The 17,230-nt window shown below is 41.4% G+C and overlaps 1 protein-coding gene across 2 annotated transcripts in view; it reads right to left on the bottom strand.

Moving 5' to 3' along the window:
• The window catches only part of arb2a (ARB2 cotranscriptional regulator A), a 156,619-nt gene that overhangs the window by 94,636 nt on the left and 44,753 nt on the right, over positions 1-17,230 (bottom strand). For both annotated transcript variants that reach the window (XM_075468747.1, XM_075468748.1), the window contains exon 7: positions 2,684-2,902. In XM_075468747.1, coding sequence (XP_075324862.1) covers positions 2,684-2,902 — 219 coding nt within the window. The remainder of the gene's footprint in view (positions 1-2,683; positions 2,903-17,230) is intronic.

Here is a 17,230-nt window from a genome sequence, read left to right as displayed (position 1 = left end):
ATCTCTACTATATTGTGTTATTACTGTGCCACATTATTTTTATAGTTCCTTTTAAAAGTGAACATAGCAGGAGGAAAATAACTGAACAAATATCCTCAACAAGCTCCTTCAAAACTCTGGAGCGATGGCCTCACTGTTTAGCTCTCTCTAAGCATTTAATCAACATACAATGTTGAAAGGAGATACACAAAAATGAAAACAGACACTGAGAAAAGAGTTCCAGTCATTTATAAAAATAAGTGGTGCTTAAAGAAAGGCGAGGCTCTGTTTTTTGTCCTCTTTGCTCTTTTTTTTCTCCCCTTCTTCTTTCCAGGGCCTGCTGGCCTAATCCCAGCCAGCCAGCCTTGGGTGAACTCTTTGGAAGCTTCTTAAGCCCATGAATGTGCCTTTTGTTCCTGCCATTCCTCCGCTTGGCTGACAGAAAATAGCTAACTGGATTACTGCTAAATTTTAGAGTAAAGTGAACTCCCAAACTTCTATATGGCTAAGTGCTAAGAATCGTCCCAACCCCCTTCCCCTTCGCTATCCTCATCAGCATCCCTCCGATTAAACTTTCTATCCCTCCATGCCACCCTCTGGCCTCCCTTTTCTTTCCTCCTCCTCTGCCATCATCCCCCTAAACATGGCCCAGTGCTGTGTGATCTGGAGGAGCAGAGAGAAGAGGGATTAGATAAGGTTGAGAGGTTGCACACTATGAACCCAGGGCTAAAAAGTAAGAATCCTAAAAGCAGTTAAGAGCTTATCAATGTGTGAAAGGAAGTGTATTAATCAACTCAACTATATCAGTGGGCTGCTGTGCGTTTGTGTGTCTGTACATCAAAAGAGAATGCAGAATTTAATTGCATGAGTCTGGGTATACAGTTAAAGACTGTTCAGATTTTCTGTATGTTATGTTGGATTTTTAGAATATTACAAAGGGTACAAGCATGTAGTTTGAGTGTGTGTGCTGCTGAATGGCTGTGTGCAGGTGGTCGGGCAACTCTGCAAGATTAAGAGTGTGTGAGGTGTAGTGAATAATACTGGTGAGTGTGTGTCTTGGGTGTGTGATGTTAAAGAAAATAAGAAAGATGAAAATAGCCCTGCTAAAGAGGTTTGATCCACCACCCATCCAGGCTAACTTAGTTGAAGGAGCCTTGCATGCACACAAACACACATTATCAATTCTTTTCCCGCCTCCTTTACTCTTTTGTGTACGAGCATGTGTGTGTTTTTTATATGTCTGTGCTTGGCGAGTGTGTTCGCATGTGACAGCTTTTTCTTGGGCAGACAGAGACCGTGCAGTAACAAAGTGAAGGAGATGTGGACAAAAAAGTTGAGGCGATTACACACAAACATCCTTCTCATTTCTGGTTCAAAATTCTGGAGGCACCAACTCAGAGCCACCCTGTTCATCCACAATACTTACGCCAAGTTTTGTATTCCCAAAATCAGTAAGCAAGTGTACTTTAAAAGAAAATGTCGACCCTTTACATAACAGGAACCATCAGACAGTAAATGCAGGTTTGTGTGAACTGATTCTAATTTACCAAGACTCTAATGTCAGAAACTGTGAAGGAAGTTTCTCAGATGAATGATGAGGAAACAGTGCACGTGTAAAGAAGTGTGATGCAGTAAGTTGGTGCGGCAGCTAATTATCCCTTATTAGACTGTGTATAAAGGTACTGCTGGGGGGTGAGAAAAAAAATAGCGTACACGTTGACAGCTCACACACCGCCTACTAGTCCCACAGCAACCCCGACTCCTGTCAGAAACCAGTGAGTGATGTTTTTCACACACGTGGACAAACACCCACACACCCACACATTCATATACAAAAACACAAACACACGCAGAGATACAAACATATACATCCTGGCATTACTGTGATGCTCCTGCCATCCAGCAAAGTGACACACAGATAATTGTAAGGAGACACTCTTCTATGAAACCTCGCCATGCAGAAAAAGTTTTGTGTTTTGATTCATTTTGTTGGAAGAATTGCTTTCGTAGTTTGTCCCATTTATTTTCAAAATAAGCTCGACTTATGCAAAGGGACGCTTCCTTTCTTTAACCACAAGGTAAACTGGCTGAGTTAAGTGCTTCGAGATGTGTGAGTGTGTGTGCATGATTAGAGTGTATATGGTCAGTGTGGCTGGTAAGAATGTTGCAGTGTGTTTGTAGAGTGTGTGTGTTTTGGAGATAATAATCCCAGCGGTCAACAAGAGTGTAGGCCAGAGCTTCACTGACCAGCCCACCATCTGAGAGAGAAAAGGGGAGGGGAAGACGGAGAGGAAGAGGGAGAGGGAGGTAGCCATGCGGTTAACACTTGCTTACTGAGAGGCGACTGGAGCACCGCCAACCTCTTCACACACAGGCTGACCACACAAGAGCCTCTTTTCTCCCTCTGCCTTCCATCTTCCCTTTATACCGTTACTTCCTTTCATCCTTCCCTCGCTTCCTCAGCTCTTCTCCACACCTTCTAACCACTTTTCTCTCATCAAAATTTGGTCCAAATTCCTCTCTCCCATTTTCTCACCAATGTCTCTTTTCTTACCTCCTCCTACAGCCCTATAACTGTCACTCTGTCCACCCCCCCATCATGCATGTTTTTGATGAACATCTATTGCTCCGTCCTTCTGCTGTCCAGCTGTCCAAATTCCCTTTCTGTCTACCTTTCTGTCTATATATCATTTCTCTAACTTACCCGTATAGGAATGCGTTCAGTCTCCGTCTCTTTCTGTGGGTTGCGGTATTTCTCGTAAAATTCTCTCTTCTTTTTGCCCTCTTTTTCATCTTTGCGCTCCCTCTTCTCGGCGGGTTCATCTGAGTGCTCAGTAGAACAGCGGAGGGGAGAGGAGTTTGCTGGCTTTTCAAGTTCCAAGTAATTCTCATTGGGGTTGAGCACCATCACGCCATAGCCTTCCTAAAACAGATGCGAAATACATGTTTGTGTATTAGAGCCATGACATTAGCTGCTGTTCATATCGAGTTAAAATGGTCGGATATTTCATATTGTCACTCTCGTGGGGTACAACTTACATGTAGTGCAACTTATTTTTTATCGCTTCTATTAACATTGTTTTAATTACAAAAAAATATTAAAAACAGGTCACAGGGACAATGTAGAGAGCGTACCTAAGTGTGTAAATCTACACCTTTCTTAAAATGAATATCAATGAAACAGATTCATTTTTACAGGTGGATGGACCGATACAGTATGTATGTCTGAAGTACCAAAGAGATGTTTGAGACCTTTTGTGTCTGAGAGGTTACTTTGTTAGCCATCGAAAGTTTATCAAACTTGAGTTTATGGTGATAGAAGCTAAAGTAACAACAGATTATAATCTTTATTTCATTAAAGTGAATCAGAAACATAACACAAAGGGTTGGCAGATACATCACTGAGGAAAATATATCATCACAATATCTAAAAGACAGACCGTTGTATGACTGGGGGAAATAAAAAGCAAATACAGACTGAAATAAATGGGAGTGAAAGAGGTAAAGAAGACTCTGTCACTGTGGGTACGAGCCTCAGAGGTAAATGGCCGATTGGAATTCAGAGATGGTGGTTTCAGTCAGTGAGTAGCATTTAGTGACTCCAAAGGCCATGTGTCACTTAATATCAAACCCAATCGATCCCACCATCGCACAGCGAGAGAGTTAGCAGCAAATGCATACATATCTGGCTGCATTTATTTGCTGTGAATAACTTCAGACTTCTATAGTCAGCACACGAGATGAGACAAAAAAGTGCCTAACAAATCTAAAAAAAATTAAAAAGCTTCTCATGCAATCACATTCAGATTATTATAGAAGCGGAAAAGTGAAAATCTGTTTTTTAAAAAAGAGAGAGATGTAAGTAAAAAAAAATGACAGAGAATAGAAGTAGGAAAGTCTATTGTGGTAAAGAGGAAGGTCTCCTCCAGCCGAGTGACTTTTTCAACTTTGAAGCGATTCTAATTAACTCTGTTTATTGTCCCAAGCACTCAGAAAAAAAAGGAGGAAATGGATGGATTCCTGTTTCACTTTGGCTGTCCTTTTTACACACAACCCCTTTTGTGAATACACATATACCAAAAGACTCAAAGTTATGGATGAACGCCTGTACAAACGTATACAAACACAAGCATTAAAAAAAAACACACAAGAAGTAAGCAAGGAAACAGAAATGACAAAGAGACCTTTAAGAGATGAGAGAGGGAATTAAAACGATCTGTGTTGCACAGCTTCCTCTGCAAATCTTCATCACACACGGTGTCTTCTCTTCGCGGCACATCTTCTCTTCCTTAATAAGTGTTAACACAATGTGCTTGTCTTCCGTTGACACAGCATGTGTGTGTGTCCCTCCTGTGCCTACTGACATCAAACCTGCCATACACCCTTTCCCTTAGCACTTGCTGTGTGGTGACAATGGCAAAATGGCACTAACAGCCAAATGACACTTTCTCACTTATTAATACTGTAAAAATTGTCTCATTTTCACTCCCTGTCAATTTCAGTCAGGGTTGTCCTTCTCCTAAATGTTTGTTTTGTAAAAACTTATTAAATATAAATAGAATAAATCTAAAAAAATATATATCTTTAAAGTCGACATAAACTACTTGCCATTTATTACAATTTTAAGCATTTATTTATAATTGACAAATTTTCAAAAAATAAATCGAATCAGAAATTATTATTTTATCTTTCAATAACTTTTTTGTTCTTTTTTTTTTCTATTCCAAAGCACTGCAATTGATTTACAATTAAGAGGGGGGGCACATGACTGCTGACATTGTAATTCTATGGAATAGTATTTTACATTTGTGGATTTGTATTAGACTCTGCGTTTGTACAGCAGAAGTGAAGTTGGATGTGGATCTAATATGAAGACTTAATGAAGCCTTTTGACATCATAGAGGCACATGCACACGAGTATCAAAGTTAAGACACACACACGCTTTCCAACAGAGAAATTGCCAGATGCAAAAGAAATAGATGGAAATTGAAATAGTAGATGAGAATAGAAGAAAGCAGAGAACATGGAGGCAGAAAATCAGATATGGATGAACAGTAAAATACGTAAAAAGACAAACATAGATAGAAAATGAAGGAAAGACAGTGAGTGGAACTTCAGCCCTATGCACACCAGCTTTGTGCCACTGCCCACTGGTGGCAGGCTAATAATATAACTGACAAGACCGGCTGAGCTAGTGGAAAAGCCATAATTCGAAGCTAATAAAGAGAATTTTCAAAGAAAAAGAAGTGCATTTTCAAGTACTATATGTTGAGTGGATGGGCAAAATGTGAGGGCCACTTTACAAAATATTTCAGAAGATCATTACCACATCTTTAATGTTAAAGCAGAATCAAGCCTCTTTTCGCAATGTCAAAAATAATAATCAATAAAGAAACAGAACCAATGGCAAAGTTGTAGCATGGAATTGTATTAGTGCTGCTCACACCTCAGACAATCTTCTGTGCATTTTGCCTTTATCGTGAATCGACTTATGAGTACAAAATTGAATGCTTTCTCATCACTGGTGGACAAGTTCTTATGTAAACCTTATGGCCTAAAACCACGTTTAGTCTGATTCTTACCCATACTGGTAAACAACTCTCGCCAGACTTAAGCACACTAACGCAAACCTCAAGTGGCCAAATTCCAAACCTTCCGGGTCCTTATACTAACCTTGAGTGGCCTATAGCCCTTTCCTTAGAAAGGAAAATACACCACACAAACCTAACAGTGCTAACCCTTTCAGCTATCCAGTCACCCAGAAGAACATTGCTGTGAAGGCAACCACTGTCGCTGGCGCACTTAGTCTGGAAGAGTATGGCCAGCAAGTTCACCTCTATGTCGGAAACCATCATTCATTTGAACACACAGAGGTCTGCACTGATGTCAGGACAACCCTGGTCTTTATGTCTGGTCACTTCCTGTTCGTATTGTTCTGTGTGAACTGGACTGAGCATTTTTCATTCATGTTTTTGCACAATTTTAACCTGAACTGAAGTATTATTATACTCTTTTATTTGCATGCAAAACACTGATGAATTACCACTACCAGAAATAGTCATAGTGTGATTTTCCAATTGTTCATCACAAATTTGTATGAAAAATATCACAAAAGATTAAGAAAAATTAGGAAAACTATATAAATTTTTTTTTTTTCAGATTTAAAAAGTGAGCTGTTCCATCTTTTCAAATATCTCCCACCAACCTTTTCTTCAATATCATAATACGCACTTTTTTTTCTTCCCTTGCAGCTAAATATATCTGTCAAACATCCATCTGCTGGGTCAGTTGTATCTCTAGCTAACAGTTAGCTAGAGACCCCACCCCCACGAAAATGAAAAAAAAAACTAAATCTCATCTTTGTTGTTGTGACGTGCTGTCAAAATGTGAATGTTACACAGATGTCCAGTGCAAACTTTGGGTCACCCTGCTTTTTATATCACTAAATCTCCCTCACACACATTGCTAGCATTGCTAACACCGCCTTTGTCCTATACACACACACTGTCTCACATGAAATAGACACACATGGTCCTTTAGCGTTAGGTCAATCTTGTCTTTCTGCTGCAGTATGCAGGCTAAGTCTCTTCCCATGCCCTATGGATGCCCCTGTGCCACTACCACACTGAGTCCCTGCCCTGGGGCCAGCGGTCAAGAGGGTCATCCCGGCCCCTCTAAGGGGGAACACCCCGACCCCGACTCTCATCACCCTGTTCTGGTTGCTCCTTAGCTCTCCTTTGTCGGCCTGTCCCACACTAGATAGCACAACAAAGACTGCCGCTGCCACGGAAACCAAGGCTTGTCTTGTCATCACGGTTAAATCTTTCCACTATTGTCTTTTAACATGTAGCATTGCTAAGTTCTATAAAACACCAAATGATCTCTCCTATGTCCAAAGAAAGATGGAAATAACAGAAAGAAAACTATAACATGTCATATGAATGCCACATTACACATTATTATTTTATTATTATTACAAAACTAAAAACATATTGAGCTGTCCCAACATCACTGTCAATGCACTGTTGTGGTCCTAATGTATCTATTGGTCAAACACTGCTGTTGTTCATCCACCACAACTTTCCTGTCTAGCCGTATTTTCTAAAAAGACAATAGGAAGCATTTGTGTGTGTGTGCCTCTGTGTATCCACAAGTGGATGAGTACACAAGTATGAGTGAGAGTAAATAAGATGTCCCTTTAAGACAGCAGCACCTCTATTTTTCCAGTGGCGGCGTAATGAAATGAAATGTGTCTAATGTGCAGGAGCAGGGGACAGAGGCGGCTCAAATGAGAGGGTGTTTCATCTGCGCGTGTGGAGCTCCATGAAGCTTTGATGTGAGAGCTCTCATGTAGTGAAGCAGGGCTCTGGGCACAAGGAAAAGGACAGCACTTGACAGGTACAAAGCATGGCTGATAGTGGTCACGGATGCATGCAGTGAGGAAAGTGGATAGTGTGGTTGGGTGAATTGGAGGTTGTATATGTTGTATGCATATTGTTTCTTGAATAGGAGCACAAAATGTCCTTCTTCCCTTTGCATTTCTATTCTACATCATTTATTTATCTGTGTCCATGCATTTCCATCTCACTAAAATTGGTTCTAAGGCAGCTTGCTTTTTTGTTTTCAGTCAGAAGACTGTTCTGCTACCTTTTCTCAGCCTTTGCTAAACACACTTGTTTCAGCAACATGCGACTCCCAGATTGTTTAAATTCTTGACTGCCAAACAGAAAGATTTAACCAGCAGAGTCTACCAAATAACAGGATGATGCAAGGAGGAAGAGAGCAAACTTTTGGTGTTAGAGATATACTTCCTTGTGACTAAGATGACAACGAAAAACAAAAAACAAAACTGTTTACAGGTAGGATAGCGACAATGGAGACAGAAGAGATACTGACTCTGAATAAAGAGGTATGAAGGATCTGAAGGAGAAGGTAAATACTATAATAACGAGCACAAACTCGTGTTCGCTCTCATTCTCTGTCAGGGCCACCCTGCTTTGTGTGACCTTGTCTGTCTCAGCCTCTATGTGAGCTAACTTTGCATGCAGTGCCTCTTTTATCCATGGATTCCCCTCTTTTTTCCATCTCTCTTTTCCCCACACCCGTGTCTCTGAGGCCGAGATACCACACACTTCGCACAGTACTGTCAGATTAAGTCATGGTGCCCCTTTCCTCATTTTAACACAGCACCAGTCTGAGACCCCCCGTAACTACCAAACACACAGCTATGTTACATAGAGTGCAGCGGGATGGGAGAGTGCTTACTGTACCACAGGGGTTATGAAAAGACATGTGGATCTTTGAGGTGATGAGAGAGTGGATGAGACAGGATTGTCAACAGTCTGTCAGCCAAAATCAATCATCTTCTTGATAACTAGCATAGCTAAAGAACCATGCAATTACTTGAAGTGAGGAACTAAATGTTACAAAATGTGATTTCACAACACGATAATAGACTAGGATTAGAACACAAGCTAAGTTGTAGTTCTCCTTAATTGTCACAAATTACAATTCAGTACAATCAGAGAACAAATGTCTCCTGCTTAACCCCACATTCCTGTAAATTTAAGGAATCACATATATAGCTAAGACTAATATTTGCACATTCAAATGAAGACAAACAGGAGATTTATCTCACTGGCTGAGTTCATTTTTGAACTGATAACCTACTGCATGGGTTTTCTCCTCTAATAAAAAGTACATGTAATGTATCAATGAGTCTCTCTATATTATACATCAAGTTCAAAGACACTTTATGCTGTTTGCTGGAACTAATGTAGGCACTCACTAATTTGGCCAAAGTAAATAACTCTGTGGTAATGATTCTCTTTTTCTTGATCTTAATGAGCATAAATAGTTTAGGTCAGAATACGAAACTAACCTTTTGAGCTAGTCAAGTTGTGTCTGTAATAAGAAGCAGAGTTTTTAACCTTGGCTTGGATGCCTGGGCTCATTTGGATATTGTTTATCTGTGCAGCTGAATATTTATAAATGAGTTCAAAGTGAAGCAGTGGGGTGGGGAAAGTGAGGAGAACACAGCTTCTGATCCCTCATGCCTCAGCTTCTTTTCAAGCTTACATTTATATTTCCCCTCCGTTTCACTTTCGAGATCTCTCTTCTTGTCTTGGTCCTCACACCCTGACTATTTTCAACGCATTTGTTAAAGAGTAACACATAAAACAGTAACAGAGACATTGTTGAGTAACACACTCAGTGAAATGCCGAAACAAGTTTGCATGTCAGTTGTTTCAGACACTTAGTGCCTGTGAACTTGTTCAGCCACTACCTATGCTCAATGGTTGATCTGAGTGTCTAGACAGGCATCGGTACAATAATGCACAAACACACACACACACACACACACACACACACACACACACACATATATTGACACGAACAGAGTCTTGAGGCCTGCTTCATCTGCTCCCAGCACGACATGCGCGGAGGGAGGTGTAGAGTTGGGGGTGGGGGCTTCTAGATTGGGGGTGGATGCAGCATTAATCACCGTCCAGGTGGAAATTGTCAGAGCTATCGATTGTGCAAGTAAATGTTACACAAGTCATTTGTCAACTTTTTTTTTTCTTTAACAGAAGAGCATGCCATAGGAACATACACGACCGTGAATGTTAACTCACCTATACAGACAGAGTTTTGAGCTGGCTCACCACATGTGTAATAGGCTTCAAAACCATTTAGAAGTCATCCAGTTATTTCCCAAAGTTTGATTATAACCTTTCACCTTATTATATCTTAACAATTTCACAAATTGTCTAAAAAAAATTAACTAGAACACGAGAAGATTCCTGCTTTAGCCTGCACAGTTGTTTGGGCAACAAAATTGATTTTTCCTATATACTTTAATGTTAGAGCATCAAACCAGTGCTTGCCACATGGAAAGAAATACACCAGGTAAGAAGAGTCCTTGGGCCCGCAGTTAAGCTCACTGGGATGAGCAGGCAACCCATGTATGATGGCTCGTTGCCCCGTCGCAGCCATCCCGGGTTCGATTCCGGCCTGTAGGCCTTTGCGCCGCTCTCTCCATGTCGAGCTACTTTCAAATAAAGGCCACTAGAGCCAACAAAACCTTTGAAAAAGGGAAAAATCGAAAAAAAGAGTCCTCAGCCCACAGTGGGAAAGCTATGGGGAAATAAATACAGCAGGCTTACACCGATGCCGTTAGCATTTTGATTTATATATTCTATATTGTCTCCCCAAAGCATACACATGTATTTTTAATGTGGGCACATAGAGATATAGATCATAGAATGATAGGTGCCTCCCTTCCCTGCTGCATAACTATTTAATGTATAAATCAGGGTGAGAGGTGAGCAGAGAGGGAAGGGCAGATAGGCTACAAAAATAGGGATGCAATCTTGTCCTAAAGGCCACTAATACAGGTGCACAGATAGAAGAAACACATAGTTCACTTAGCCTCGAGAGGAAGGAATTTAATACTGAAAGAAGATGATGTTGATTTAAAAAGAGACAAAAAAAATTCCTACGCAATTGAAAACATAAACGTATATAGAAGAATAGAAGCCATCTGTAGTGAAGCTACAATATCCATCTCTCATATAACATGATAATGATTAAACTAAACAAAACTGAACAAACAAAACAAAACAAACAAAATCATCTGCCATTCAGTTTGACAGAGGTAAAGAAATTCCACCATGTGAGTTCTTAAAGATTGCTGTCAAATATTTCAACTTCACCATCTGGACAAGTAGTCGTTGTGTTGATACACAATACAGTACAGATGCACGTACATGCACAGACTCACCATGGAAGAATAACACAAACACAATGTAGGGAATGGTAGATGGTAGATTTGTGGTAGATTCGAAAGAAATATTTAAGTAAAACCATGCACGTGTCATTCCATGATTGCATCTTTTGTATTTTAAGAAAACAAATAATAATGTAACAAAGTAATAAAAAAGCACATTTATAAATCAATATTTGACTGCTCAGATGTATTTAAAAAATGTATGTGTATTGCACTGGATGTCATCTACCAATGATCAGCAATATGTAAATAATGAGACTATGCCGTTACGCCTAGCATATTAATCTTACTGAACATCACTGGACCACTGATGTCAATAGACCAAAGGTCAAAGAGAAGTCCCTTCACCCCTGCCCTGTTACTGTGACCTCGAAGGGACAACGAAGGAAGGAACTGGTGGTCCTGCCATTGTTGCTATGTGGGGTGCATGTAATATTTCATGTAACGTTTGACCTCTCACAAGGTAAAGTTTCCTATCTTAGCTGTGTAAAATATGCACTTCTATTTGCTGTGATATTGTGTTCTGTAAGAGCATGACAGGCTACAATAAGCGACAAACCTGAAGACTGCAGTAACAGCAAACAAATCCACAGCCACACTAAAAAACACAGACACACACTGTCCAAAAGCTTGACCTTTCTCTAACTGAAGGTGCACCACAGGTCCGTGAGTCAGTGGAGGTCGCTACAGCCAATCACAAGCTGTGTTTGAAGTGTGAAGGGTAAACACTATGGCTGATCTGCCCTGCCATTTACTCTGATTATTTTCACTGCATGTAACCCAGAGGAGAGATGACAGAGAATATAGTATATTCGTGTGTGTGTGTGTGTGTGTGTGTGTGTATGCATGTATGTCTGTATTCAACCACAATTTCCACTTGGCCATTACCACATGGCAGAGTTCATGCCTAGGAGCATACACATGGAGCTGCATGTTGTAATCCCACTCATCCTCTCACCATACAGCCAAATACACATGGAAGAATTCATGCTTTGGCAACTAAGGAAACCACGCAGGGATAGAGACACAGTTTCTTATTAACCCAAAGTAGCCTGAAAAAAACAGGTTGAAAGCAATTAACCATAGAAACTTTGCATATCTTTCCCCTCAGCTCTTTCTCACACACAGACCACCCTCAACCCCACCTCCATCACAAGCATCACTAGAAGCCCTTTCAAATACACTACTTTTTTTAAAGACCACCTGTTGTCTATTATTTTTACATACAGCTTTTCTCATAAATCATAACACTGGGTAATTAATCAAGCTGTCAAAACAGGGACTTGGGGTCACCTGGAGGGGTCGGAGGTGGTTGCAGGGCCTATGGAGGTCAGGGTCACAACGCATTCCTCATTTTTAAGTTGGGATGGGAGAGGGGCCAGGCAAACAAAAGCAAAAGCAGATGGAGGGGGGAGGCAGATGAAAAAGAGAGCTAGAGAGAGACGAGGAGAGAGAAGGAGAAACTGACAAAGAAAAAAGAAAGAATCTGTCCGCTGCCTACAGATAGACAGGAGAGGAGATTCTGAGAGGGGAGACATCACATAGACAGGGAAAAGGGTTGAGAAAGGTGTGGAAAAAACGAAAGAGGAAAAGGAAGAAGAACAAAAGAAATCTACAGAATGTTTCTACTGTATAGAGCTGAAATTGGCTTGAGAGGGAAGAAAGAGAAATAAAAGGAGGTGGGGTGGGGTGGCTCCTTCGATGAGAAAATAGGGAATCAGCTGTGGAAGTATGATTGTTATCGCATTCTGATTCGATAGTGTGTGTGGGTGTGTGCGCGTGTGTGTGTGTGTGTGTGTGTGTGTGTGTGTGTGTGTGTGTGTGTGTGTGTACGTGTGTCTGTGTAGTTATGGGTGATGAGGCAGCCTGATATCTTTCTCAGAGGAGTGTGTATCGGTATCTCTGTGGGTTGAGAATCAGTTCAGCGACAGGACCATAGGCCTGGAGTGGCATGTCACAGACTCCACAATACACACTGCTGATTAGATCACACTGATTAGACTGGTAAAAACACACACATGTGCACACAGAAAGGCAAAATGCTGCCTTTTCACAAGTATTGATGTGGCATTTTCTGGGCATGATATTAGCTCATTAATAAGTCAAAATAATTATGTTCAGCATATATGTGGTATGTGATATTTAGGGTGCATTATAGACTATATATAAAAAAAACCATAAGGACAAGATGCTCAGTAGCTGTGATGAAAGACCACGGACATATAAGCAGAGTAAGGAACAGAGGAAAACAACTCAAAAAAAAAGAAAAAAGAAAGAAACAATTTAAAAAGTGCAAATGCCGCGAAACTCGTACAGCTATCTTTGAATCCCCCTCCCCTTCGTCAAGCATGAATTCTCAGGCGTGGCTTCCTCTATCAAAAACATCACTCTCGAATGAGGCACCGACCATTGTGCAAAATTAGCTGTCACCCTTTCCTCAAAATCTTTGTTAATCTTGTTTCCAGTGTTTGCGGATTTATCAGCACATGCATCAATGTCAGCTCCTTGGTTACTGAGCCGCACTACTTGGGAGAAGATATAATTAAAAATGTTTGGGGTGTGGGGCGGGTGGAAGAGGATGGTTGCTGTGGCGCGAGAGTGATAGGAAAGACGGGGCAGAGTGGTGTCTTGGAGGAGGAAGGCGAATTCTACCTCTCCTCTTATAGTTTCCCCAGGGAGCCTGTGAAACATAAAGACCGGTGATAATAGACCAATGGGTTTGGCCGTGCCTCTCTTCCTCTTCATGTCTTACTCACTTTCTGGCATCACTTGGGTCAGTGTGTGCTGCTATATCTTAGTGTCACAAGTTCCACTGATGTGGCTGCAGTCAGGAAACTGGCTTTATTGTTAACAGCTGCAACAACGAGGGAAAACAGCAGCCAAATGCACACATCCAGTGATATTATGGCCTCAATAGCAATTACACGAACATCTTATCAATAAAGAGTTTTGTACATGGCTGTTGCGAGTGAGGAGACATCATGTATCGACATCAACTTAGAAAGACCCACTTTGGCTGAATAAAAACTAAATAAAAATAATAATAAATAACTGAAAAATAAAATGCTGAAATCCCATTTTTAGTGTTTCTGGAGTCCTGTGATTCTGTAATCTGATTGCATGTTTATTGACTTAAACTCAAACAGTTTGACATCAGGAGAGGAAGTGATAAATTGCACTATGCCACTTGATCTTTGAAGTATTTCAAGCACATCTCTTATTATCATGAAGCTTTTCAAAAAACATCACTTGCCCATCCAACTTGTGTCAAGGGAGAAGGGACGGCATACATTAGAAATTCAACATGAAAGTCTCTCCTGCTAACTCTTAGATACAAACACACACACATGTATACAAAACAACACATATACCCCCCTCTGGGACTGTGGTTGTGATGCTGAGACATCTGCAAGAGCCATGCCACGGTGCCAGCAGGTTTCAGGGCTTTGAGGACAGAACCCTGTCCATAGACATGACAGCTCGAGAGAGTGTCAGACACATGTTTAAAACATAGTGCATAGATGCAAATCCACAGTATGAGATGACACCTACTGTAGTGGCTCTCTGTCTTTCTCCAGAGAGTAGGGTGTCAAAGACTGCAACAATAGTGTGGTCTTGTGTATGAATAGCCATCACAAAAATTGGAAAAGAGAATGCGGCTCAAACTTTGCCTATATCCCACCTTGGAATCAAAGTCCTCACCTGGGCTCAACCAACACTTGAGACAAAAATCTGGGTAAGGTGATCCCAGCCTTAACCTCACAACATCCACGATGCAATATGTCAACACTGAGAGCATAGCTTTTAATCCATGCCCACATATTCTAATCTTCTATCCTCTTCAGCTTCTTCTTCCTCATTCCTCTTCTCCTCCATCCAGGCCTTTAAGTGCAATCTGGCAGATTTGGCTGGGAGGTCGTGTATTCCCCCTCTTCATTAGTGAGAAAATGGACTCTAGTAAACGCTTGTTAAAGCCCTTACCTACACTCTCACAGTTAATGGGAGTGATCCATTTGTGTCCGTTTCTGCCTGACAAGGCTTTACTGGAAGATTAATTGTGCGGTGTCAGGCCACGGCCACCCTCTGTCCCGTTCTCATTTCCTTTCTTCTGGGACGGACACATGCAATAATGGAGCCCCGTCTTTTGTTGTAACACCGTGATTAGCCAGGGAGAAAAAAAAAGGAAAAAAGCACTGGAATGACAGAGTGAGAGAAAGAACAGAGGAGAGAAGAGAACAACAAAAGGAATTTAAGGAAAAAAGACACCTCCCTTTATTACGTAGTACAAGTGTAGGTTTTAAGATTGTGAATTACAGCTACTTGACAATGGCAAAGTGATATTATTAATTAATCTCAACATGAGGTGAAGAGGAATGTAATAAATCACTTATGGATATATCCTCTGTTTTAAGGCATTCAAGGCTTTATCTTGGTATGATCCACAGAGGGGTCTTAAGAGGTGATGATGGAATGTATAACAGAAAAAAAGAGACAGAGGAAGGAAACGCTAAGGGAGGAATAATAAAGATCGAAGACAGAGAGAGAGAGAGACTGAAAGAAAGGAGTAGGGAGAAGTCCTTAAAAGGCCACCCAGGCTTTCGTCCATCACCCAGGCCCCCCAGTCATCCCTCTTCCTTTTGGGGATGACACTGTCAAGTGCTCTGTCCCTTCACTGGTGAGCAGGATAATCGCTCTTAATAATTACATGGATATTCCCGGGAAGTCTGTCCTGTCCAGCAGGAGCAATTCTTCAGATGAGAATCCCACAGTGTAAGAGGCCTGGAAATGTGCCATATAAATATAGAATTAAAAGCTAAACAAAATATTTTCTTTTGAGCTTTTTCATTGTATATTATCTCTCTGGGTCTTTGCTCTCTGGCGATTTCTCTGATGGGCAGACCAACAATCTGGTAAACACACAAACAGACACAGACAGACGACCTGCATTACAACCCCCCTCCTCACTACATCACAGTCACTGCCAATGGAGACTGGGGTGTTTCTCAAAGCAGCGGATGGGGGATTGGAGCTGGTGGTGTCTCATTAAATTCTTGGGATTGTCTAATTGTCTTTCGTGGACCTCCGAGAGACTAGTACATAATACTCATTGCAATTAACCAAACAAAAGAGCCGAACCGCCCAAGCATTGGGGACAAGACTGGCTAGGGGGAGCAAGCTGTCCAGCCAGCACTGGTACAACAAAACACAAACACACATACACCAGAGGAGAGTGCAGAGGGACACTAAAGAACAAGTGAAAAGATATGAGGGAGAGGAAAAAAATGAAGGGGGAATAAAGGGGAGGGAATGAGTAAGGACTCTGTAAGATCTTGGGATTGGCCAGATGTCAGATTCGGGTGGGAGGTTGGGGCGAGCAAAAAGAGGACGAGGGTGCTTGTGCTCATTTGAGACGCACCTTTGTGCTGGACCTGTCTTGTTTACTGCACTACAGCTTAGCAGTGCGAGGGTCCTATTCAGGGTCCAGGCCTTTCAGTAGGTACTGAAGGAGCCCTTAAGCCCACTTAACTACCATTTTCACACACTCTGCCTGCTCTCGTCTTTGTCCTTGCCTCCATTACATCAAACGCAGGAACAAAAGCGGGGAACAGAAACTGGGGTTGGCAGAATGGCGCCCATCACAAATATTAATTTGAAAAGGTGTTAGAGAGTAGAATCTACTTTTATGCACAAGGACAACTAGGGAATTTTTTTTTCTCTACTGTGTGGGTGGGTGGGTGGGTGGGTTTGAGGTGGGGGTGCTCTTTGGGGGCTGCAATGAGCTTGGTTTTCAGGCTAAAGGGGAGGCTGAGGACTTGCAGCACAATTATCTAAGAATAAGGGGCTTAAGATGTGGCACACTGCTAAACACTGAGTGCACATTGGCACATCCACACACACGGTCTGGTAAATATGCTCCCAACATCAAGGCTTATTCACTTGCAAGAGTTTTTGACAAAGCAACAAACTCAAGGAACACCATTAAAACTACTTTATAACTGCTACAATATTAGCATTATCAAAAACAGAATAGTATACGTTAACCTAGAAGAGTGAAGAATGAGGAGCAACAGAACTTCCCATAACTTGACTGGAGCATATTCAACAGCAAGTAAATGGCTTCGTAAAAAGTGACCTCAAATTGACCAGAGGACAAATAATGGTTTTAACTAGATTTAATCCACAGTCCACTGCTCTAGGAACTGCACTGCTATTAGCCAAGAAACACACACAAGTTGTACACACATACACATGTTCACACAGGTGGAAGGCGCATGGGTTTTCTGTGGAATGCAGTTTTAGTCGGATCACATGAGAAATTGGGGTGAAAAGTTTACGCTGCCTTTACCCATCAGAGAAAAAAAGTGTATATGCTTCTTTCTGACACACACATTCGAACACGACCCATACACACTTCCCTAGTTCAGGGAGTCATGGCCAGGTTAGTGGTATGTTGAAAAGCC

The sequence above is a fragment of the Odontesthes bonariensis genome, chromosome 6 (assembly GCF_027942865.1).
Source record: "Odontesthes bonariensis isolate fOdoBon6 chromosome 6, fOdoBon6.hap1, whole genome shotgun sequence".
Lineage (NCBI taxonomy): Eukaryota > Metazoa > Chordata > Actinopteri > Atheriniformes > Atherinopsidae > Odontesthes > Odontesthes bonariensis.
The sequence above is the reverse complement of the archived record's forward strand: the minus strand, read 5'-3'. Positions and strand labels throughout refer to the sequence as shown.